General features: G+C 39.0%; 1 protein-coding gene across 1 annotated transcript in view; it reads right to left on the bottom strand.

Annotated features, from left to right (window-relative positions):
* The window catches only part of cep72 (centrosomal protein 72), a 217,609-nt gene that overhangs the window by 43,345 nt on the left and 149,321 nt on the right, over nucleotides 1-24,943 (bottom strand). The window contains exons 8-9 of the mRNA XM_059944915.1: nucleotides 24,727-24,818; nucleotides 17,923-17,977 (exon numbers count right to left, since the gene is read on the bottom strand). Of these exons, the coding sequence (XP_059800898.1) occupies nucleotides 17,923-17,977; nucleotides 24,727-24,818 (147 nt within the window). The remainder of the gene's footprint in view (nucleotides 1-17,922; nucleotides 17,978-24,726; nucleotides 24,819-24,943) is intronic.

The raw sequence follows: 24,943 nt of genomic DNA, 5'->3' as shown, positions 1-24,943 counted from the left end.
TTTGAAGATCTTTTTATTGACAATCGCTTCGCATCTTTTCAACAGCTCTCTGCTAAGTTCAATCTGCCCAATGCTCATTTTTTTAGATATCTCCAAATTAAACACTTTATTAATCCTTTAATTCCTAACTTCCCTGGAATGCCTGAGAAAAATGTTATGGATTTCTTTCTTTCTATTAATCCACTAGGTAAAGGTTTAATATCATTTATTCGTGATAAACTAGCATCCTTATGGCGTGCCCCTGTGGATAAAATTAGAATGGCTTGGGAGCATGATTTAAATATCTCCTTATCTGATGAGACTTGGGACTCGATTCTCAAATTGGTTAATTCAACCTCTCTTTGTGCTCGCCATTGCCTTTTACAATTTAAGATTGTTCATAGAGCCCATTTGTCTAAATCTAAACTATCTCGATTTTATCCTAACATTAGTCCTCTCTGTGATAAATGCAAAAGGGGCGAGGCCTCTCTCATTCATATGTACTGGTTTTGTCCTAGCTTGGAGAAATTTTGGAACGATGTCTTCATATTTTATCTTATATTCTGAATCACCACCTAGAACCTAACGCTTTAATTGCTTTGTTTGGTTTTTTGGGTGAGACAGATTTACGTCTGAGTTCGACCAAGTGTCGAATATTATCTTTTGCTTCTCTCCTGGCTAGACGTTTAATCCTCCTTTGATGGACAGATGTTGCCCCGCCCACGCATGCTCAATGGCTTAATGATATTATGTCCTGCTTAGACCTTGAAAAAATTCATTATTCAGTTCTTAATTCGGATACAAAGTTCCATAAGGTCTGGGGATCGTTTATTAAGTACTTTCATAACCTTCCTCTTAACTAAGGTTTTTTTTTTCGGTCCCTTGCTTTCAGCTCCTTTTTTTTGGTAGTAGGCATTAATATCTTCTGTTGCTAAGCGTATTTACAGTTTTGGGAGTTTGAATGTCCTGATTTATACTCTCTATATTGTGTTGTGGTTGGTCTGGAGTTCTTTTTTGTTACGGGGCTTGGGGAGGATACTAATTTTACATATCTTCAATTTGAGTGCTTTCTCAATTATCTTCTTTTGTATTATATTATTATTGTATGTTTATTTTTGCACTGTATTAATGTTCTTTATTTCGATCTGGTTTTTTTTTTATCTGTAGCGATGTAGAAAATGTATAAAAAAAACTAATAAAGAAAAAGATTTGAACAGTCAGTAAGAATTCATTGAATGGTGTGCACTGCGGTTGCACCTGCATAGAGAAAGAGCCTGCACATGGTGAGTCAAAAGATCTGACCCATTATTTTAGAACAGCTCAGTAACAAAACTGACAAGGAAAGACTAAAAAATAAGTTTAGAGCCTATTCTATGATTGCAGCAGAAGCATTTCTCCCTTCCCCACCACTGAAATTACTGATTGGTTGCAGTAGTATAAAAGAATTCATACTGATGTGAAATCAGGTATTGATCCAGAAAATAGGAGGATTAAACAAGTTTGCAGTCACTGGTGTGCAGATCAGTATTCAGATTTACTTTAAAGATGGAGAACTCGTAAAACACTGGCATTTGAATTATGTTTTGCTGTTTGCACCTGACATGTGATTTATCTATTACCTGGAATGCTTTGTCTGCTACTGAGGTCAGCAACTGGTTTGGCTTTTACGTTTGCACTTGTTAACTTGAGAACAAGTGCTCCAAAATTATGACCTGTTTTTAAAGTGGAACTGGGAAGACTGGTTAAGGGGGATAGATGAGATAGCAGGTCTACTGCAACAGAATCTGTTGTCCGAGTTTGGCCAAAACTGCAGGAAAGGTTTCACGTGATCAAATGGTGCTGCCTGAACAACTCTCCAACCCAGTGACACGTCCACAGTCCGCAATCTAATAAGGACCCTGTTTGAAAGCTTTTGAAGGTCTGAAGCTGCCATACTGATATTGTTTGATGTTGGTAGTATTAAGTACCCCACTGTCAACAGCCTGACTGTTGGCTCCCAGCACATTCCTCACCAACTGATGGGAGCAGATTCAACCTCACCCTGGGACAACAACTCATTCCTACACCATGACTGGAACGGTCCCTCTCCTGGGTTTTCTCATGAGGCTTTCCCTGGGATGAGCAAACAGCATTTAGGAGAATAAGAGTGCCAAAGGTGAAAACAAAACAGGTGGGAAGAACAGCTTGAAGAATTAAGCTTCTGGAAGCATAACTTCTAGAACTTCTTCTAGTGAAACTCTGTCCTTGACTTCCATTCCAGAACACTCAACCTGTTCCAGTCTCACCAGCACCTCAGACCAAGAATCAAAAAAGGTCATATGCAACTGAAAAAAACCCCACTAGAACAGAGTATTCCTGATGAATTTCTAAAACTCTTTGGATAGCAAATTCAGACACAAAGTTACAAATATAGCTGGGAAAAGGTTGATACGTCGGGGACCTTAGAGAATCGTTATCATGACCACCTACTGCTGTAACCTCCCTGACACACTGAAAGTCACTGCATTGGTCCATCTAGATGCCAAAGAGTTGCACCAAGAGTCACACTGGGATTTATATCAATTAAGATATATGCTGGAGATGAAGTGCTGATGAGGGTCCCTGCCTGTAACATTGACTATACCCTTTTCCATAGATGCTGCCTGGCCTGCTGAGTTCCTCCAGCATTTTGTGTGTGTTGCTTGGATTTCCAGCATCTGCAGATTTTCTCTTGTTAGTGATTGGAGATTCATCAATGCCTTTTCTGTAAAATCATCCAAATCCATTGGCAACATTAGCAAATCAATGTCAATGGCCAATCCCATGCAGTCAACACTTCATCAAGACTTTATTTCCACTCTGTCAGCTTTGATCCCAAAGCAGGTGCTCTGTCACAGCAAAAGGTTAACAGGAGAATTGGGGAAATGCTTAAAGCATGTTCTCAATGACTGCTTGAAAAGATATGTAACACTGTCAAAGACGTGAAAAGTCTTTTCCCTGTGGCTAATCAAAATGAAGAACCAAGCACCTAATTTCTTATCTCTCGAAGGGGTCCATCACCTCTCATAGTATCCACATATCTAGCCTATCAAACACCAGCTGGCTCCATTTATAGTTGAGTTTGTAGTCTTCACTGGTGTCAACTGCCACCTAAGTCCACAAACCTAGAAAGGAAGCAATTATTCTCGATGCTGAGCAACTGCCATTAAGGAACACCTGCAGCAGGGCCACAATGGAGAAGTACATGGAAAGAATAAGGGTATTGAGATATCTTGGTGGAATGAGAAGGATGGCTGGGTCAACACACAAAGAGACTTCTCAGCCTATTTGTTTTCACACTTGCTATTTGGATTCTCTACATTTATGTGGTTCAGATATCTACGTACCTGAAAAAAAATCATGCGTAGGGCCGAAAATGAGATTAATTGGACAACTGCTTCAAAGAGCTAATACCTGCAAAGATTTATCCTATAAATCTTCTGATATGTGGTTCTTGGTTGAAAGGTGCATCAGATTAGCTTGATGCTGCAGAACTAGTCTGTGGAGAAAGTTTTCATTGGATGACAATGTTCAAAAAGGGGTAGAAAGCAATGTGAGTGAAATAGCAGATTTCAGGATCTAGACTCAGAGGGTGTAACTATTCAGTCCTATTGAGTCAACTCTTGTCACTAAATCATAGCTGTTTTGTAGTTAACTCCATCCATTCACTTATGTTCTGTAACACCATATCTTTACTTAACAGTTATTTCAGTTTTAACATTTTCTATTTATCTCTAATGGGAACGTTTCAGACTTGAAAATTTATTTGAAAAAACACTTTGCGATATCAACTCTGTACAGACTAGCTCTAATCTTAGAGTATGCCTTCTTGATATGAATACTCCCAGCAGATAATTTGTATTTGTACAAGATAGTAACTACATTGGCAAGGAGCAGCAAACCATATAAAGATTTCACAGAGGTGGAAATATGCAATAATTATAATGTTATGTTGTTTGTGTAAAGCTCTTACAGAGACTAGATATAACACCAAAATTAGATTTTGGTTCAGTTTCGCGGCTGCCTGAAAAAGGAATGGGATTGGTGGATAAGCAAGAGAGGTTGTGGTAAGGACTGAAATCAATGGATTCAGTCCTTCCAATTTTTAATTCAGAAAATGTTTCCTCATTTAGTATTGGATGGTGGAGATTCATTGAAAGTATCATAGTTGGTGACTTAAAAATGTGTAATGCCAGCAAGCATGTGATTTTGGATAATACTATCATGGGACAGCAAATACACGAGGAATAGGAAGTGATCCTTGGAATATACTAAAAGTAACACTGCAGGTACTGGAAAAAATGCCATTAAGGGTGATTCACTGGAAACAACTGGTTAGGTAAGAATGGAACAGGTCAAGTGAAGTTCTTGTGGAGGAGGACCCTGTGATAAATGATTGACAGCAGGTAAAAGAACAAAAAAGAGAAATAGATCATAATTACATAGGTTGTCATTATAAACATTAATCAAAACCATTCCAGTGTGAGACAGGAGGTGGCAACCTGATTACTGGGATTTGAACAAGGAGTTCCAGGGAAGATAGTATTATATTGGAAACTATGACACATTTAAAGGCTTTGCTGGAAATGAGGATAGAAAAGGGCCAGAGGCTTTTTTTTATTTTTTGAAGACTGATGTAATGACAGTAAACTTGAAGGAGTGGGAGAAAGTACCTGTGAAGACAAAGCTGTTAGCAGTACAGCTGTGAATGTTTCATGCCACACATTCTTAATTTGTATGGTTAAAGATTATATTCCACTGATGCATTCACCTACCAGGCTTTTGACCAAATGTACCTCTTTCTGCAATTTTGAACTTAAAATTATACTTGCTGATTTATTTTCCAAACTCTGGAATAAAAGTACAAAATACTTGAAACACCTAGAAGTTTAAGCAGCACATCTCGATTGAGAAACAGTGTCTACATATCAATTCCTTCTTCGAACTCTTTCTTTTTCCATAAATGATGTCTGGTCTGTTGAATTTGCATCTTCTGTTCCTACATTAAACAAAAGACTTGCCCTATTAACTAATAAGAAACTCCAAGGAAATGGCATAATTAATGCCGAAATTTCTATCTTTTCAAGTAATTAGCTGACTTGCCACTTAATACAGATACTTCTTAACAAAGTACTGGAATGATCTCATTCACAAACAAGAAACAAACAATATTATATTTTCTCTAGTTCTGAATAGATTGTGATTAAAAAAAAAAATCTTGGGATGTTTAAGAGTCATGACTGATGCTGTAACTCCCAAGATTTTGAGCCAAGATCTAGTATTGCATTTTCAGTTTCTTACACGTTGAAATACTTAAAAAAGTGTAAGGGCACCAAAGAAAAGACATCATAAATTGTTAACTTTATAAAACCATATGAATACAAAGAATAAATAGCCCAATGTATAAAATAAGACTACTGAAACTCAAGCAAAGCACTTATTTTGTAAAATGCTTTTTTTAAAAAAATTTGCATAGTGTTTTCTAGAATGCAATGGAAACAGCAACTCATACATGAACCCTCTGGTATGTATTCTGTCAAAAACTGGGTTGGGTAATCCTAGTTCTAGTCCAAGAGGTGTGGGTTTCCTGTACCTGGTCACGGAACACTTACACACTTTAGAATGAGTCAAAGATATGGACAATGAAAAACAGTGACAAATAATTAATAATAAAGTCACAGATATACATAGCACAGAAACAGGCCCTTTAGCCTACCAATCCATGCCAATCATAAAGCACACATTTACAGTATACTTATTCATTTACAGCACTTGGTCTGTAGCTGAATTTTAATACAGTCACATGGCAGGAGGTACAGGAGCTTGAAGACCCATAATTCTGGGTTTTACAGCAGCTTATTCCCACTGCCATCAGCTTCTTGAACATGACCTAGAAACTGTAATACTGCCCAATTTTGCACTCATGTTGTTGTTTATTTTGCACACATGCATAATTAATGTTAAGATTATAATCTTACATTTGTTCTTATCTTGTAACATGGTTATATGCTGCTGCTGCAAAAAGCTCATTTTCATGGCATTTATATACTGAATACACTGTGTATGAATGCCTATGCCAATAATAAATTTGAACATGAATGCTTTGGCATCAAGCGCTTATCTGAATTCTTAAATATTGTGAGACTCTCTACCAATGCACTCTAAATTTCAGCAACCCACTTGGTGAGAAGAATTTTTCCATATATCCTCTCCTAATTTTTACCTTAATACTTTGCCCTCTGCTCACAGATACCCCTACTAAGGTGTGGAGTTTACTCATGTCTCTCCTTTGTATGGTCTCATAACTTTGAACATTAGAGCCCCCTTCCCTCAGCCATCTCCATTTCATTGAAAACAAAGTCAGCCTATCCAGACTCATCTCACAACAGTCTCAGGCAATATCCCAGTGAAACTCCACTGGAACCTCTCCAGAACAATCACTCATTTCTGTATCGCTGCGACCAAAGTTACACAATATTCCAGTTGTGGCCTCACCAGTGTTTCATAAAGCAGCATGATCATTTCCATACAACACACACAAAATGCTGGTGGAACACAATAGGCCAGGCAGCATCTATAAGAAGAAGCACTGTCGACGTTTCGGGCCGAGACCCTTCATCAGGACGAAGAGGTTACTGAGCTGTGAGTGGAAGTGGTCACGGCAGGTACAACTGTAATGTTTAGGTACATGGAATGGAGGGGCTTGGAGGGTTATGGTTGGAATGTGGGCAACTGGGACTAGCAGGAAGGATGCATAGACTGGTTTGGCCAAAGGGCTTGTTTCCATGCTGTATTCCTCTATGACTCCAATCTATCTATCCTTGAGGGATCTTTGGATGTACATGAAGGTCCCTCTGTTTCTCAATAATTCTACTCCCTGTCAAAATCCTGCAGAAATTTTCTATGCCAGTCTTGGTTTTTCTGGGCTGGCTTGCTGACTCCACAATTTAGGGCAAAAGTTGAGTTCTCCTTCATATTATCTAACTTTTCTATTTCAAAACCTTTTCTTATATTGATTTTCTGCTCTGTTTAAATTAATTTTTTTTTGTCTCTCCAAGTCTCTTGGATAATATGATTGATTGTTCTCTTGTGCCTTCTCTTTATTTGCTTCTCTTTGCTCCTTAATGTTTGGTATGATTGTGACCTCAAACACCATATTATGCATCATTAAGGACCTTCATTTTAATTAACTAACTCTCCTGAATCTCCACTTCTTTATCAGTTAGTTTTGGGAGATTTATCCCATTTATCCTTGCACTTTTAGACATTAAGCTGGCTGGGTCATGTTTGCAAATACTACATTAAACTATCCACAGTTAATAATTCCGTGAATTGGAAGTTAATTGAATATTAAAGACTTACCCAAATCAATTAGTTTCAGTGAAACAACAATCAATATATATTTCAAAATTATTTCATTCTGTGATATATCTGAAGCAGGAATTATTACAAATTGAGTAGTTTCCTTTCAAAGCAGAAGGCCACTTCCCATGAACAGATTTCGCTATAATCATAAAATTGTGTCATGGTTTAACAACTAACTCCTCCCCAACTATGTTACATAATTCACAGGGGATAGCCTAAGACCTAGCACATTCTCGTGGCGTTCTTGAATATCATGTCAATAAACTAATATGCATTAAATTAATGCTACATCATCACATTTATTTACAGGCTAATCACGGATCAGAAAAATAGCACAAGAGTAAAATAAAAGACAGCGCTCAGAATTGAAATAGGAAAAATTCACCAATAGCCAAAATTTATTAATGTTTTGTTGGTGCAGTGATTGGAAGAGGATAAGAGAAATAAACCTGAGCTTCTGATTTTCTATCATAATTCACTGCCAGTGATACCAAGGTAAGATCCCCTAACTGCCTTGACTGACCATTTTACCCACCCATATATGTACACTGGATCTCTTTCCCAGATATTATAGGGGGAATACATTAGTTCACCTAGGACATTTACTTCTCTTATCTCTATTACTGGAAGATGTGATTAACAATGAGCCTAGATTTTACTTCAGATTTGTAGGTCCATCTGGCTGTAAATATTAATATTAATATGTTTTTGGAAGTTGCTTAATTGTATGAGTTATAGTTATTTGCTTTTACAATGCTGAACAGTGCTCCTTATTATTTTTGTTTCTGTCAAAATCTATAATAGCATTAAGAAAAAAAGGCAAAGACATGAATATAGAAAAAAAGATGTTTATGGTCATTGAAGGTCAATCATTCCAGCTCCAAGAGATCACTGCAGGAATTCTTCATATTATTGCCATGGATTCATCTATACTAAGCTGCTTCAACTATGAACTTCATTAGAAGTAAAAATGTTCACTGATGATTATGCAATGTTAAATTCTAGTTACACTTCTTGGCAAATGAAATAATCCACACCCACATGCAAAAACAGCATGACAACTTTGAAGCATGAGCTGATGAGTGGCAAGTGCCAGGCAACAATTATCTCCAACATAAAGTCTAACCACCTTCCTTTAATATGCAACAGCAGTACAATTATTAATACTCCCATCACAAAATCTTCAGTGGCCAGAATTTTAAATGACAAACTATATAAGTGTGGTTTTCAAGAGCTAATTACAGACAAAATACCTTTGTTTTGTGACTCAGCACACGATGTCCAAAGCCTATACTGAATTATGTCGATTGTTGTTTTGAGCTGCTATCACAGAGGTATCTGGAGAGCATTCCACAAGCCTCCTAACTTAAGCCTTGTAGCTGGCGGAAACTACTAGTCTGGTAATTAGAAGTCTGGGCAATTAACATGAATCCTTGACTTTGAATCTAACCATGGCAGCAAGAAAATATATCAATGTACGTTTGAACTTAATTATTTAATGGATAATATCAGTGATAGAGATTCAAAAAATTACTGGCCGGTTTAAAAATTCACTTATCTCCTTTGAGCGTCGAAATCTGCTGTCCTTACCTAGTCTAGCATCATATGTTTGACTCTAAAGTGCCTTCTAATCTGGTGCAATGCTGGATGAATGATAACTGACGATGATGTTATCACATAAATAAGCAAAAACTTTCATCTAATGGAGAAATCTAAAGTCTCATGCCTAGAGGTTAAAAACAGATAGGGTACTGCCAAAAATTATTTGTTCATATATTCATGTATATCCTTATGACTGTACTCAATACAAACCGGTGATGTGAAAAAATGGCGCGCTAAGTTAACCGTGAAATACCTGTAGGTATTCAGATTCTGGGCACTGTGTACAGCTGATCTAGGGTAAGTCCCATGGAATGCAGGGGGAGCTGGTTAGGTGGATTCAAAATCATCTTGGAAAGTGGTGGGTGAAGATTGTTTCTCAGGATGGAAGCCTGTGACGAGCCGTATGCCTCACTAGTTGGTTGTTACTGGCTATTTATATGAATGATTTGGATGTGAATGCACAAGACTCCATCCTTATGTTTCTAACGACACTAAAATAGGAGGTGTATAATGTTTAGACTTCAGCTGTGATAAGCTCTACAGCCAAGCAGTCCTGGACAAGCTCAAACTGGGAATCTGTGAGCTGATTACTGAAGATTCAATGCTGTGTGATGGCACAATACCACCCTTCAATTTGCTGACAACTAAGAATAGACAAACTAGGTAATAACTGGCTATTTTAAATTTAAACATAATAACCCAAGAAGCAGGATTCGGAGTAGACTAAATGCCTCCTCAAACCTACTGTGCTATATAAGACAGTGGCAAATCCAGTTTGTTCTCAACACCAACTTCCTAATCTTTTTTCATTCCCCTTTACATCCTTATGATTCAAAAGTAGATTAATCAGCTATTTTTTGTTAGCAGGACAAAAAAAAACTGCAATTTTCTACATTGCTGTGATTCTTTTTTACAGCTGATTAGAACACCATTTGGTATTACAGTTCTTTTAATTGCTTGTGAAGCAATCTGGGACGGCTGGAGGCAGCAGAAATCTGCAGTAATTTTCAAATAGTATTTGGGATCTTGTAGTTCAGCAAAAAAAAAGCAGTTGAGTCTCAGCTTAAAGCCTCAAGCACATCAACAAAGTTTTAGCCCAGTATTTGAGCCTGCATTGGGGCTTGTCATATTTAACTTTATGCTAGTCTGAGTCTGTTAGTTACACTTGCAATTTTATCCTTCACCTCCATTACTTTTTTATATATTTCAATTTTATACAAACTATGACTACTTGTTCCAAGATGTTTAACATTGTTTTTAATCACTCTAACTTATTTCCAATGATAGATGTCTTCAGTCGGGTTATTGCATTCTAATTACACTCATGTAGCGGATAAACCCATGGTTTGATACTAGCCTGTGCTGTTCGATTTATGAAATAAAATTTCATGTGACAAGTGCGATTTATATTCACTTATTTGTTTGACAACTTCATTTTGCTTTGATTTCTATAATATAAATTGAAATAGACACTATGAATGCGTGCCTGTTCCTGTTAACTCCCTGCTGAAGAAATACTAATGTTATTATTGTTTCCTCTGCACACCAGATAAATGATAATACACTTCCATGTATCTAAGCATAACAGGTGCAAATTACAATACAATTAGTATAATCAATGTAATAATTAAGGAAATTACAGACAATATGAGCTGATTTCATGAATAATAGTTTGGCAATAGATTCTGGGACTACAGTTTCCTGTTTTCTCACCCAATGAGAACTGACAAAATGGGTGGAAATTTGAAATTAAAAACCTGGGATTATTTTTCAGCATTACTGTACATGATTATAACACTAATCACATGAAGATATTAAAATATTGTAGATTCACTGAATCATATTTGGATGAGGTAAATGAGAATAGCACATTAAGTTATTGTTGTCACCTTGTATAATGAAAAAGATATTTCAGTAGAAAACAACAGCAGCAAGTCTTTCTGTGCATTTAATTAAGAAAATGCCACCAAATGGGTTTACAGAAGTAGCTGGAAAGGTTACAAAATAGAAAGATAGAAGAATATTTAATGCACAGTTATAAAATGTGATTAAAAATTTGGTGACAAAGATGATGTTCGTCAGCCAACAGTTGGAGAGAGAGAGATGGAGGTCTGGAGAATGGATTGATCTCCATAGACAAAAAATGAGTATGTGCCAAGAGCAGGTGGAATACCAAAGGCAGTGGAAGAGGAACAAAAGCCATGAAGAAGCTTTATTACTAAGATGAGCTCCAGATAGGGAAGGATCAATAAATAAGTATAATTCTCATGTAGGAATAAGATACCAATGCAAGTCTAAAAGTAAGGAAGTGGCAAGTGAGAAAGACATAATATGGCAGAGTTAGGCAACTGAGTTTTAAACAACCTAAATATTTCATAAGAGGCTAAGAAGGTAGAAGGTGGTGAAGAATTTTAATCCAGAAATCAAAACGTTTCCATTCAGGTGGGAGCTTTGGATCAGCAAGACATTAGAGCTTTGCACAAGTTGGTTCAACTTGTTGAACACTTGTTAATAGTTACAGTTACGATCCCTCAACCCACCTGGGTTGCAGGGGTGCTGTACAGGTGAATTGCCCCCATCTCTCACAGTTGTAGTGAGCTAGCCACTCTGGTCCACTCTGCAATGTTGTCTATCCATTTCTTCCTCTGTCTGTCCCATTTTCTTCTCCCCTGCACCGTTCCCTGAAGAATGGTTTTTGAAAGTCCACTCAATCTTATTATGTGGCCACACCATCTTAGTTTCCTATTCTTTACTGTGGACAGCAGACATTTGTTGTGTCTCATGTGCTGGATGATCCTTCTTTCTACTCTTTGTTTGAGACATGGTCTGTATAGGAGATGCTGAGCAGCCTTCTGAAACATCTCATTTCGACTGCATGGATCTTCTTTTGCAGTGGTCATCATCTATGATTTGCTTGCTTACAAGAGCATGCAGGAGTTTCAACTTGGATTTGAGAACGATGTTATTGTCTCTGCAGATCGGTTTTAGTTTAGCCAGTGTTGCTGTTGTTTGGGTTGTCTTTGCAAGGCCTTCAGGCTTTGACCCTTCTTGATTGATGATGACACCAAGATACTTGAACTATTTGACAGTCTCTATTTCTTATCCACTGACTGGTTTTTGTCATGGTTGGCTCTTCACTGTTTCTCATCAGCTTGGTTTTCTCTGCGATGATCATGCCATATCTGTTAGATGTATTGTCCAGACGGTTCACAAGGCAGGCCAATTCATCCTCATTTCCTGCCAACCCATCAAAGTTATCGGTGAACCTGAGGTTGGTTATGATCTGTCCTCTGATGCTGACTGTGTCAATATGATCTTCTAGGCACCTGACATTACTTGCTCCAGGAAAATGTTGAACAGTATGGGTTAAAGGAGGCAGTCTTGTCAGACTCCAATTGATGTGTGGAACTGTGCCTTGAACAAGTACTGCACTGCTAGCTTTGGTGTAGAAGTGTTTGATGCTTTGGATCAGCTTCTGGTCCATGTTGTATTTCTTCATTGTGGCCCAGAGTGCATCATGCCACACCCTACTGAAAACCTTTTTGAAATCTATGAACATGTGGAAGATGTCCTGTTGATATTGGTTGTATTTCTCACACAAGGCTCGGAGCTTGAATGTCTTCTGTTGTACTTCTTCCACTTCTAAATCCAACAGCTTTTCTGCGATTATTTCTTCTGCCTGTGGTTTCAATCTGTTCAAGATTACTTTCAATGTCATTTTGCTTGCATGGCCGATAACTTATGGTTCTATCATTCTGACATTGCTGTTAAATGGCCTTTCTTGGGGAGAATGATGATGAGTTATTTGTCCAGGGTATTGGCCATTCCCTGCTCTGCCAGATTTTGTTGCAGATATTGGTGAGGATGTCTATCACTGTTTCTCCCTCATGTTTTATCAAGTCAGCCAGGATGTTGTCTATTCCTGCAGCTTTCAGCGATCTTATGTCTGCTTCTGCTTCTTCCCACAGCATTGTAAAGTCATTGCTGTCAATGAGTCCTGGCTTGCGAGTACGCTGGGGTCTCCTTGGTTCTGATAGCTGTCAGAGTCTGAACAAAACTTACTCCATCTGTTGAGAATGTCTTCATCTTTTGTGAAACATTTTCCTTCTGTCTGGAATGGTCCTGACTTGTGACTGTCTCTGTTTAGTAAGGTCGTTCACAATTTGAAATATTTGTCTGTTATCGTTCCTGTTCAGACTATCTTCTATCTCTATACACTGTCTCTCAATCCATTCTTCTTTGGCCATGATCATGTTTTCCCTGTACATGACAGCTCCTGTTATTGTGTTCTTGGTTTCCTTCATGTCTCCCCTAGTGGGACACATTACCACGATCTCCTCTGTTACCCAGGGTTGGGTTTACCAGCAGTGTTTTCCAAGCATCCCATTGGCTGTTTCTCTCATCACTTCATTGAACTTACCTGTCAATACTTTAGCATTTTTGTCAAGCTCAGCAGTGGTGGAAACTTACTGCAATGGAGGGGTCATTCAGTCTGTCCAAGTTCAGTTTCATTCTGATGTGCCTGGGCTTCTTGACTTTCCTCACCCTGATTTTCAAGTTCTTCATCACCAGGTCATGGTCACTTCCAATATCAGCAACTAGGGACATCCTTGTTGTGACTCTCTTGATCTTAGACTGGAACTGGTTCTGGTTGCATTTTTCTTGTGGTGAAACTAGATAGGTAAATTTTGACGTGAGTTTTGTGGATGATATCAGCAAGGGGTAAGGACTGATCAACATTACCAACAGTCCTGCACCCAATGATGTTTACTGCCTTCTCTTCTATCAATGTCTCATTTTAAAATTCTCATCTTTGTATTCCAAGCATTCCTTGGATCCTATCACTGCCATTCCTTGTAGTGTCTTCTGGGCCAGCCGCTTTTCTCACCCCTCTCTCTACTCCTTTAAATAACTCCTTACAATTAACCACCTTGACTTAGCTTTCAGTTGTCAGACTTAATGAGCTGCTGCCACAGAAGGGTATCAGCTAAGTCCTGGGCTGCAGCCAACTAATGTTTAGTGGCAGAAAAGACCAATATGTGTGGAGATGCACAAGCTGGGCAAGTGTCATTCTTTTTGGTAGTGTGAAGAATGGGTGAATGAGGGCTTTTATTGACGGGGATCCAGTGAGTAAATAACTTAAAAAGGGCCCTACTTCTGTTCCCAGCACTTGTCTAGAACCCACATATGAATGCCCTTTAATATCTGCAGAATGGTGCCAAAACACCTGTATGGATTATGAGTGAGCAACAACACAAGAAAGGATTAACATATGAGGAGCGCTGAGCCTGTACTCGCTGGAGTTTAGAAGAATGAGGGGTGATCATAATGAAACCTATCAAATATTGAAAAGCCTAGATAGAGTTGACATGTAGAGGATATTTCCCAGAGTGGGGGAGCCTAGGACCAGGGGCACAGCCTCAGTGTAGAGGGTTGTCCATTTAGAACAGAGATGAGGAGAAATTTCTTTAGCCAGAGGGTGGAGACCAAGTCATTGCGTATATTTAAAGCGGAAGTTGATAGGTTCTTGATTGGTCAGGGCATCAAAGGTTACAGGGAGAAGACAGCAGCAAGCCTGGAGGGCTTGTCTACAGAGGCCATATGGGTGGAGCTGAGGAATGGGAAAGGTGTGACCACACTAACAGGGTTGTATTATAGACCACCCAATAGTCAGAGAGAATTGGAAGGGCAAATCTGTCGAGAGATAGCAGACCGCTGTAAGAAACAGAAAGTTGTAATAGTAGGGGATTTTAACTTTCCACATATTCACTGGGACTCCCACACTGTGAAAGGGCTAGATGGCTTGGAGTTTGTCAAATGTGTTCAGGAAGTTTTTATAAATCAATATATAGAGTTACCAATGAAAGAGGATGCAATACTTGATCTCAGACAGGTCAGGTGACAGAACATTTTGGGTCCAGTGACCATAATGTCATTAGTTTCAAGTTAATTATGGATAAGGATAGGTCTGGTCCTCGAGTTGAGGTTCTAAATTGGAGAAGGGCCAATTTTGTGGAAATGAGAAAGGATAGGAAGAGGTAGAGTGGATTGGGATAAGTTGTTTTCTGGCAAGTATGTGTTCAGTAAGTGGAAGGCCTTCAAAGGTGAAATTTTGAGAGTGCAGAGTTTGCATGTTCCTGCCAGGATTAAAGGCAAAGTTAACAGGCATACGGAACCTTGGTTTTCAAGGGATATTGGCAATCTGGTTAAGGAAAAGAGAGAGGTGTAGAGTAGGTATAGGCAACAAGGAACAAATGAGGTACTTGAAGAGTATAGAAAATGTAAGAAAATACTAAAGAAGGAAATCAGGAAGGCAAAAAGACATGAGGTTACTTTGGCAGATAATGTCAAGGTAAACCCGATTAAGAGTAAAAGGATAGTAAGGGACAAAATTGGTCCCCTAGAAGATCAGTGTGGTGGTCTAAGTGTGGAGCCTCACAAGATGGCAGAGATCTTAAACAAATTATTTGCATCAGTATTTACGCAGGAAACTGGCATAGCGTATATGGAAGGAAGGGAAACAAGCAGTTGTGTCATGGAACATATAGAGATTAAAGAGGAGGAGGTGCTTGCTGCCTTACAGTGAATAAAGGTAGATAAATCCCCCAGGCCTGACATGATATTTTCTAGGACCTTGAGAGAGACTAGCGTAGAAATTGCAGGGGCCCTGGTAGAAATACTTAAAATGTTCTTAGCCACGGGTGTGGTGCCAGAGGACTGGAGGGCAGCTCATGTTGTTCCGTTGTTTAAAAAAGGCTCCAAAAGTAAACCAGGTAATTACAAGCTGGTGAGCCTGACATCAGTTGTAGGTAAATTATTGGACGGTGTTCTGCCAGATAGGATGTACAAATATTTGGACAGCCAAAGGCTGATTAAGAATAGTCAGTATAGCTTTGTGTGTGGTAGATTGTGTTTAATGAATCTAGTAGAGTTTTTCGAGGAGGTTACCAAGAAAGTAGATGAAGGAAAGGCTGTGGATGTTGTCTACATGGACTTTAGCTAAACGTTTGACAAGGTCCCACATGGGAGGTTAGTTCAGAAGGTTCAGACACTAGGTATCCATGGAGAAGTTGTAAACTGGATTCAAAATTGGCTGTGTGGGAGAAGACAGAGAGTGGTAGTGGATGATTGCTTCTCAGACTGGAGGCCTGTGACTAGTGGTGTGCCTCAGGGATCTGTGCTGAGACCATTGTTGTTTGTTGTCTATATCAATGAACTAGATGATAATGTGGTAAATTGGATCAGCAAGTTTGCTGATGACACTAAGATTGGAGGCGTTGTGGACAGCGAGGAAGGCTTTCAAAGCTTGCAGAGGGCTCTGGACTAACTGGAAAAATGGGCCAGAAAATGGCAGATGGAATTTAATGCAGACAAGTGTGAGGTGTTGCATTTTGAAAGGACAAATCAAGGTAGGAAATACATAGTAAATGGTAGGGCACTGAGGTGTGCAGAGGAACAAAGGGATCTGGGAGTTCAGATACATAATTCCCTGAAAATGGCATCACAGGTAGACAGGGTTGTAAAGAAGGCTTTTGGCATCCTGGCATTCATAAATCAAAGTACTGAGTATAGGAGTTCGGATGTTATGGTGGGGTTAAATTTGGAGTATTGTATGAAGTTCAGTCAGCTAACTATAGGAAGGATATCAGTAAGATTGAAAGACAGCAGAGAAGATTTACTAGGATGTTTCCGGGTCTTCAGGAGTTGAGGTACAGGGAAAGAGTGAACAGGTTAGGACTTTATTCATTGGAGCGTAGAAGAATGAAGGGGGATTTGATAGCAGTTTACAAAATGATGAGAGGTATAGAAAGAGTAAGAGCAAGTAGGCCCTTTCCACTTAGATTAGGAGAGATAAATACCAGAGGACATGGTTTTAGGGGAAAAGGTGAAAGGTTTATGGGGAACATTGGGGGAACTTCTTCACTCAGAGAGTGGTGGGAGTCTGACGTGGTAAATGCGGGCTCACTCTTAAGTTTTAAGAATAAATTGGATAAATACATGGATAGGAGAGGTCTGGAGGGTTATGGACGGGGTGCGGGTCAAAGGAACTAGCGGAATAAAGTTTCGGCACAGACTAGAAGGGCTGAATGGCCTGTTTTCTGTGCTGTAGTGTTCTATGGTTCTAATGGGTTGGGAGAGAAAATAAATCAGCCATGATGGAATGGCAGAACAGACTTGTTGAGCCGAATGGTCTAATTCTATTCCTATGTCTTATGGTCTAATTTTGTTTAGAAATTAACATTGCTGTAATGTAATTTCCAAGCATACATCACAGTAGAAATAATTTAATTCAATATGAGTCCCTATAGAATGTGACTCAGATGTGCAATCATGATTTGCAATGGTAACTGTCCACTTATGTTGACAGTCAGCATTGAAAAACACTTTATACTTTAAAATCATTTTATGCAACAGAAATACCGACTTTCATACGCATGATACTGAAAGGGTTAGTGTAAAATAGCTGAATTTCTAGGCAAATGCAACAAAATCACATTAATCATTGAATAGCTAACTTGTTGGAAGTTTGTCAAAAACAGTATTATGAGAGAAGGAGTTGGCTACTGGAATGGGTTTGATGGGAGAGAGGAAATAGAAACCGAGAATAACATTGAATAATGGACTACAGCTAGACCATTTGGGAGAATAAGTCAGTAACAAGGAGTATGGATAATATGAAGAGATGGAAATCTCAGCAAAAGACAATGCATGCAGAATATCAATCAACAGGGTTGGAGAAGTTCAGACAGTTTTGGAGGTAAGGATGAGATTAATCAAATGGCAGACCAAGGATACAGTTAACTTTGAAGGAAGGCACAACATCACCAAAGGCACTAAGTAAACAGAATGGGGAACCCCAGTTATTACTAATATGTCAAATTCAATACTGTTATTTCATTAGTCCTACTGGATTGCTCAGCAGCATTGGCAAAATATACATGAAATAACATTAATTACCTTCACTCAGCGCTTGACATTCTACAGAGCTTTTCCTTTGTGAATTCATGACACCCTAAAAGGAATTAAAAATGGTAACAAGATTATTCACAGGAACAGGGAAAAAGAAGTTAACTCAAAAGTGATCTCTCAGTCCATTGAAACTGTGTATACTGTGCACACTTTGTTGTACTGCAATTCCTAAAGTAAGCTATTTTAAGCGGAATGGTCAAAACGAAATTACTGTGGAATTAAGCAGGATAATTAACCTTACAAAACACTCTCCAAACTTGCTGCGTTCACAGATAACAATTCATTATCAGGTAAAAAGAGAGATATGCATTGGCAAATGAAGAACAATTTGGTAATTTCACTTTAATATAAGAGAGGGGGAGAAAAACTATCACATTTTAATTTCATATATAATGAAGCTAGTCAGATGACAGATCTCTTGGTTGGTGAGCACTTCAGAGATAGTGGCCACAACTCCCTGACCTTTAGCATAGCAATGGACAAGGTTAGGAGCAGAGAAAGGAGAGTATATATTTAATCAGAATAGGCTAATTACATTGATAATAAGTAGGAACATAATTTGGGAGCAGATGCTCTCAGGGAAATACACAGAAGTTGTGGAGGTTATTTAGAGAGCACTTGCATGGGGTTCTGAATAGGTTTGTCCCATTGAGACAGGGAAAGGATGAAGAAGAAAATTAACTTTATTTGTTACATGTACAAACCCCATTTCCAGAAAAGTTGGGATATTTTCCAAAAGGCAATAAAAACAAAAATCTGTGATATTTTAATTCACGTGAACCTTTATTTAACTGACAAAAGTACAAAGAAAAGATTTTCAATAGCTTTACTGACCAACTTAATTGTATTTTGTAAATATACACAAATTTAGAATTTGATGGCTGCAACACACTCAACAAAAGATGGGACAGAGGCATGTTTACTATTGTGTTACATCACCTTTCCTTTTAATAACACTTGTTAATCGTTTTGGAACTGAGGATACTAATTGTAGTAGATTTGCAATTGGAAATTTTGTCCATTCTTGCTTGATATAAGACTTCAGCTGCTCAACAGTCCGTGGTCTCCATTGTCTGATTCTCCTCTTCATGAAGCGTCATACATTTTCAATAGGAGATAGATCTGGATTGGCAACAGGCCAGTCAAGCACACGCACTCTGTGTCTATAAAGCCACGCTGTTGTAGCCCATGCAGAACGTGGTCTGGCAATCTCCTGCTGAAATAAGCATGGATGTCCCGGGAAGAGATGTTGCCTTGGTGACAACATATGTCTCTCTAAAATCCTAATATACACCTCTGAGTCAATGGTACCTTCACATACATGCAACTCACCCATGCCGTGGACACTGATGCATCCCCATACCATCACAGATGCCGGCTTTTGCACCTTTCGCTGATAACAATCAGGATGGTCATTTTCATCTTTGACACGGAGAACTCAATGCCCGTTTTTTTCCGAAAACTAGCTGAAATGTGGATTCATCTGACCACAGCACACGGTTCCACAGTCTTTCGGTCCATCTGAGATGAGCTCGGGCCCAGAGAACTCGCAGGCATTTCTGCATAGAGTTGATGTATGGCTTCCTCCTTGCGTAATACAGTTTCAAGTTGCATTTCTGGATGCAGCAACGGACTGTGTTAAGTGACAATGGTTTTCCAAAGTACTCCTGAGCCCAGGTGGCTATAATTGTCACAGTAGCATGACGGTTTCTTAGGCAGTGCCGCCTGAGGGCTCGAAGATCACGCGCATTCAACAGTGGTTTCCGACCTTGTCCTTTACACACTGAGATGTCTCTGAATTCTCTGAATCTTTTCACAATATTATGTACTGTAGATGTTGAAAGACCTCAATTCTCTGCAATCTTGTGTTGGGAAATGTTCCTTTTGAACTGACTAACAACTCTCTCACGAATTGTGGCACAAAGGGGTGAGCCACGACCCATCCTTGCTTGCAAAGACTGAGCCTTTGATGGACAGTACTTTTATACCCAGTCATGATACTTCACCTACTACCAATTAGCCTGCTTAATGTGGAGTCTTCCAAACCAGTGATACTTGAATATTCTGTGCACTTTTCAATCTTATTTTAACTCTGTCCCAACTTTTCTTCAGTGTGTTGCAGCCATCAAATTCTAAATTTGTGTATATTGACAAAATACAATTAAGTTGGTCCTTAAAACTATTGAAAATCTTTTCTTTGTACTTTCGTCAGTTAAATAAAAGTTCACGTGAGTTAACATATCACTGAGTTTTGTTTTTATTGCATTTTGGAAAGTATCCCAACTTTTCTGGAAATGGGGTTTGTACATTGAAACACCAAAATATACAGTAAGATGCATTGTTTGCATCACAAATGTACTATGGGCAGGCCACAAGTGTCCCCATGCTTCAGGCACCAACAAGCAAGCCCACAGCTTACTAACCCTAAACCTGTATGTTTTTGGAATATGGGAGGAAACACACAGTCATGGGAAGAACATACAAACTTCTTACAGACAGCAGCAGGAATGGAACCCCAATCACTAATGTTGTAAAGCACTATGCTAACTGCTCTGCTACTGTGCTGCCCCTTTGACCATGGCAGGCTGAAGGAACCATGATTGACAAAACAGGTGGAACATTTAGTCAAGTGGAAAACGGATACATACTTAAGGTTTAGGAAGCAAAAACCAGGCAAGGTTCTTGAGAGTTATAAGGCACCTAGGAAGGATTTTAAGAAGGGATTTAGGAGAACTAGAAAGGGACATGATAAGTCCTTGACAAGTAGAATTAGGGAAAACCCAAGGCATTCTACTCTGATGAGAGTAAGAACAGGACTGCTCTAGGACAAAGGGTGTAACATGTGTCTGGAATTGGAAGAGGTAAGGGAGATTTTCAGTGAATACTTTGCTTCAGTGTTCACTAGTGAGAGGGACCTTGCAGAATATGAGATCATTGTAGAACAGGCTAATATGCTCAGACACATTTGAGGTTAAGAAACAGGTAGTACTGGAGTTTTTGATATGTAAGCCCCAGGCCAGACAGCTTGTACCCCAGGTTACTGTGGCAAGTAAGGATGTTGACAACGATTTCTGAATTCTCACTGGCCACAGAAGTAGTATCAAAAGATTGGAGAATGGCAAATGTTGTTCCTTTGCTCAAGGAAAGTAATAGGGATAATTAGATATAAGTCCTTGGACTTGTAGACAAATGAATATTAAGTCAGTGGTTGACAAACTAATTAAGAACATTAATTAGTTAAGGATTAACAAGCACTTACAGAAGCACAGAGTTTTTAGGGATTCTCAACATAGCTTTCTGAAGGGCAGTTCATGCTTCATGAGCCTGATTGACTTTTTTTTGGGAAGTGACAAAACAAATTGATGACAACAGAGCTGTGGACATGGTGTATGTAGATCTTAGTAAGGCATTTCACTAGGTTCCCCATGGAAGGCCTATCCAGAATGTCATAGGCATGGGATCCATGGAAATTTGGCAGCATGGATTTGGGATTGGCCAGCTCACAGAAAGCAGAGGTTAGCAGTAGATAGAGTGTATTCTGCCTGTAAGTCAATGATGAGTGGTGTTTGGCAGAGATCTGTTCTGAGACCCTTGTTCTTTGTGATTTCTATAAATGACTTGGACGAGGAAATGAAAGGTGGGTTTATAAATTTGCAGGTGACTTGAAAGTTGATGGTGTTGTGAATAGTGTAGAAGGCTGTTGTAAGTTATATAGGACATAGACAGGATGTATTGCTGGGTTGAGAACGTAGAGCAAAACATAATTGTACAGGCCCTTCAGCCTACAATATTGTGCTGATTGTTAGGATCAATCTAACCCTTCCTTCCTCCATAGCCTCCATTTTATTTTCATCTATGTGCCTATCTAAGAATTTCTTCAAAGTCCCTATGTGTCTGCCTCAATCATCCCCTGGGTAGTGCATTCCAGGCACCATCACTCTCTGTGTGAAAATAAACCTAATCTGATATCTCCATACTTTCCTCAAAATCACCTAAAAATTATGTCCCCTCATAATCACCATTTCTGACTTGGGATAAAGTCTCTGACTGTCCATTCTCTTTGTTTCTTTTATAACTCTATTAAATCACCTCTTATCCTTCTTTACTGCAAAGAGAATAGCCCGTGCTCAATTAACTAGACACGCTCTCTAATCCGGGCAGCATCTTGTTATATGTCTTCCACATCCCTCCTAAAGCTTTCACATCCTGGTGACCAGAATGGAACACAATAGACCAAGTGTTGTCTAACCTGTGTTGTATAGAGCTGCAACATTATATTGCGTTTTTTGAACTTAATCCAAAACACCATACCCCATTCTAATCATGCAAGTGAGACTAGGCAATGCAGTTCAGTTCAGAGAAGTTTGATATGATACACTTCAGAAAGTTGGAACTTGACGGCATAGTACAAGGTTAATAGCAGGATTCTTAGCAGTCTGGAGAAACAGAGGGACCTTGGAGTTCACATCCTATCAAGCAGATAGGATGATTAAGGTGTGTAGCATGTTGCCCTTTATGAGCCAAGGGATTGAGTTTAAGAGCCACCAGGTGATGTTGCAGTTCTATAAAACTCTGGTTTGATCACACTTGGGAGTATTGTATTCAGTTCTGGTTGTCTCATTAGAGAAAGGATGGTGTAACTTTAAAGAAGACGCAGAGGAGATTTACCAGAATGCTGCCTGGATTAGAGAGCACATTTTATGAGGAAAAGTTGAGTAAGCCAGTGCTTTTCTGTTTGGAGCAAAGGAGGCTGAGAAGCCATTTGATTTAGTTGTGTAAGATGATAAGTGGCATAGATTGTGTAGACAGCCAGCAACTACCTCCCAAGCTGGCAACAGAGGACATCCTTACAATGTTAGTGTTGGAAAGTACAGGGGGGGTATCAGTAATAGAATATTTTTTTAAAACATAGAGAGTGGTAATTGCTTGGAATGAACTGCCAGGGGTAATGGTAGAGGCAGATACATTAAGGACATTTAAGAGATTCTTAGATTGGCACATAGATGAATGAAAAATGGGCTAGGTAAGAGGGAAGGATTATATTGATCATGTAGGTTAAAAGGTCATCACAATATCATGGGCCAAAGGGCTGAAACTGTGCTGCAGTGTTCTATATTCTGTACCCTTCCTTCTCAATTTTGGCCTTTCAATTTTAATTAAGATTCAGTAGTGTTTCACTTACAGGTCCTCCCCAGGTTATGAACCTGAGTTATGGGTACCCTGAACATACAAACAACCACTTGGGAGACCAATCTGATGGATGAGAGTAGACCTACTAGCTGTTGTAAATTCATAGGGACAGAGCAATTCCATACTACTTCTCTATCCACTCTGCCACCAAATTAGGGGCTGGGTATAGCCAAGCAGAGCTGGGAGCACTGGGTCAGTAAGTCTGACTGGTGACTACTCTTCCCATTGCCACTCGCTCTCCTGTTACGAATGGTTCTATGACCCTCTCTCACAAACTTTGATAATTTCTGACTTTTGAACAGTTCAGGCTCTGAACAGTTCTCAGGAGCAGAACCCTGCTGTAAACTGGGGATGGTCCCTAATTTCTAATCTTATGAATCCCGTCCCCTGAACCAGCAGATAGTTAAATGGAAATTTGTGGCCCCTGAAGACTTAATTCAGTTTGAAATTCCACCAAGAAACCAAAATAATAGTGATATTGTTTGGATGTTCATTGCAGCCAACAATTTTTGCTGCTAGAATATAAAGAACCCTTATCACTAAGAAATCTGCTGCTTGTAATTGTGTGAGAGGTGTTGAGAAATGAAGTTTAATCAAAACTGGTCCCTACTACAGAATGATGAGAACATTTTTACTTTTTAAAACATGATCATTTAGATTCTGTTGTTACCTATAAAAACAATGTTAGTATTTAAGCAGAAAGGTAGATTTTAAGAGGAGGTATTAGTAGGTATGTAGGACTCGATTAGTCTCGATAGACCATGGATTTGCATCTTGGAAAGTTTCCAGGGTGCAAGCCTGGGCAAGGTTTTTTTTTATGGGAGACTGGCAGTTGCCCAAGCTGCAAGTCTCCCCTCTCCACGCCACCAGTGTTGTCCAAGGGAAGGGCATTAGGACCCATACAGCTTGGCACTGGTGTCGTTGCAGAGCAATCTGTGGTTAAGTGCTTTGCTCAAGGACACACATGCAGCCTCAGCTAAGTCGGTCGAACTAGCAACCTTCAGATAACTAGACAAACGCCTTAACCACTTGGCCACGCACCAACACAAAGGTATAATAAAGGCCAGACAACAAGAAAAAATAGAAATTTAAATATTTTTGTGTTGATCTGATGTCTACTTTCTATAAATTAATTTGATGGTAATAAGGCTGTTCCAAAATTCATGCTTTGTGATTGTTCTTCTATTGACTTAGTGCTAAATATAATACATGCCCTCATTGAGTTAGTTGATTAGTTATAGAAATGACTCTGGGAGGAGACAAGTCTGGAGAGCCTTTATTCGAGCAGCATTTTCTGTATGAACTAATGTATGACAATAACAACAAAAAGCTGATAATTTTCTAGACCTGCTTGAAGGGAGAAGTTAAAATAAAAGGACATTTAAATAAGTGTCTATTGGAAACAAAGCCAAGATGAAAGACAAATCCTTTGTAAATTTGTCATTTTTATTTTGGTTAATCAGAAAACTACCTCTGCAATTAGCTCTTGTGAAATGCTCTTACTACATAAAGATATACTCTGAATGTTACTGAATATTAATAATATATCATACACCAAAACAGTACTCTTTTTTTTCTGTTAGTAAGGACTGGTCTTTAAACCTTGGGAATGGTAACTGGCCAGGACTTGGTTGCTTGTGAGGTATTTCTTGCTGTGGATTCTTGGATTCTTGCATTGTCAATCTCATGAAGACCTTTGGGGAAAAGATGAACAGCTATTATTAAACCACTGACCAGAGCAAGATAACTGCTAGGGTAATTTTTTTTTTGAAGTATGAATCTGCTCCACAGTGTCAATACCAGTGCTATAGATGTGCAA

Source organism: Hypanus sabinus, chromosome 20 (genome assembly GCF_030144855.1).
Source record: "Hypanus sabinus isolate sHypSab1 chromosome 20, sHypSab1.hap1, whole genome shotgun sequence".
Classification (NCBI taxonomy): domain Eukaryota; kingdom Metazoa; phylum Chordata; class Chondrichthyes; order Myliobatiformes; family Dasyatidae; genus Hypanus; species Hypanus sabinus.
Note: the sequence above shows the minus strand (reverse complement) of the source record. Positions and strands in the feature narration are given on the sequence as shown.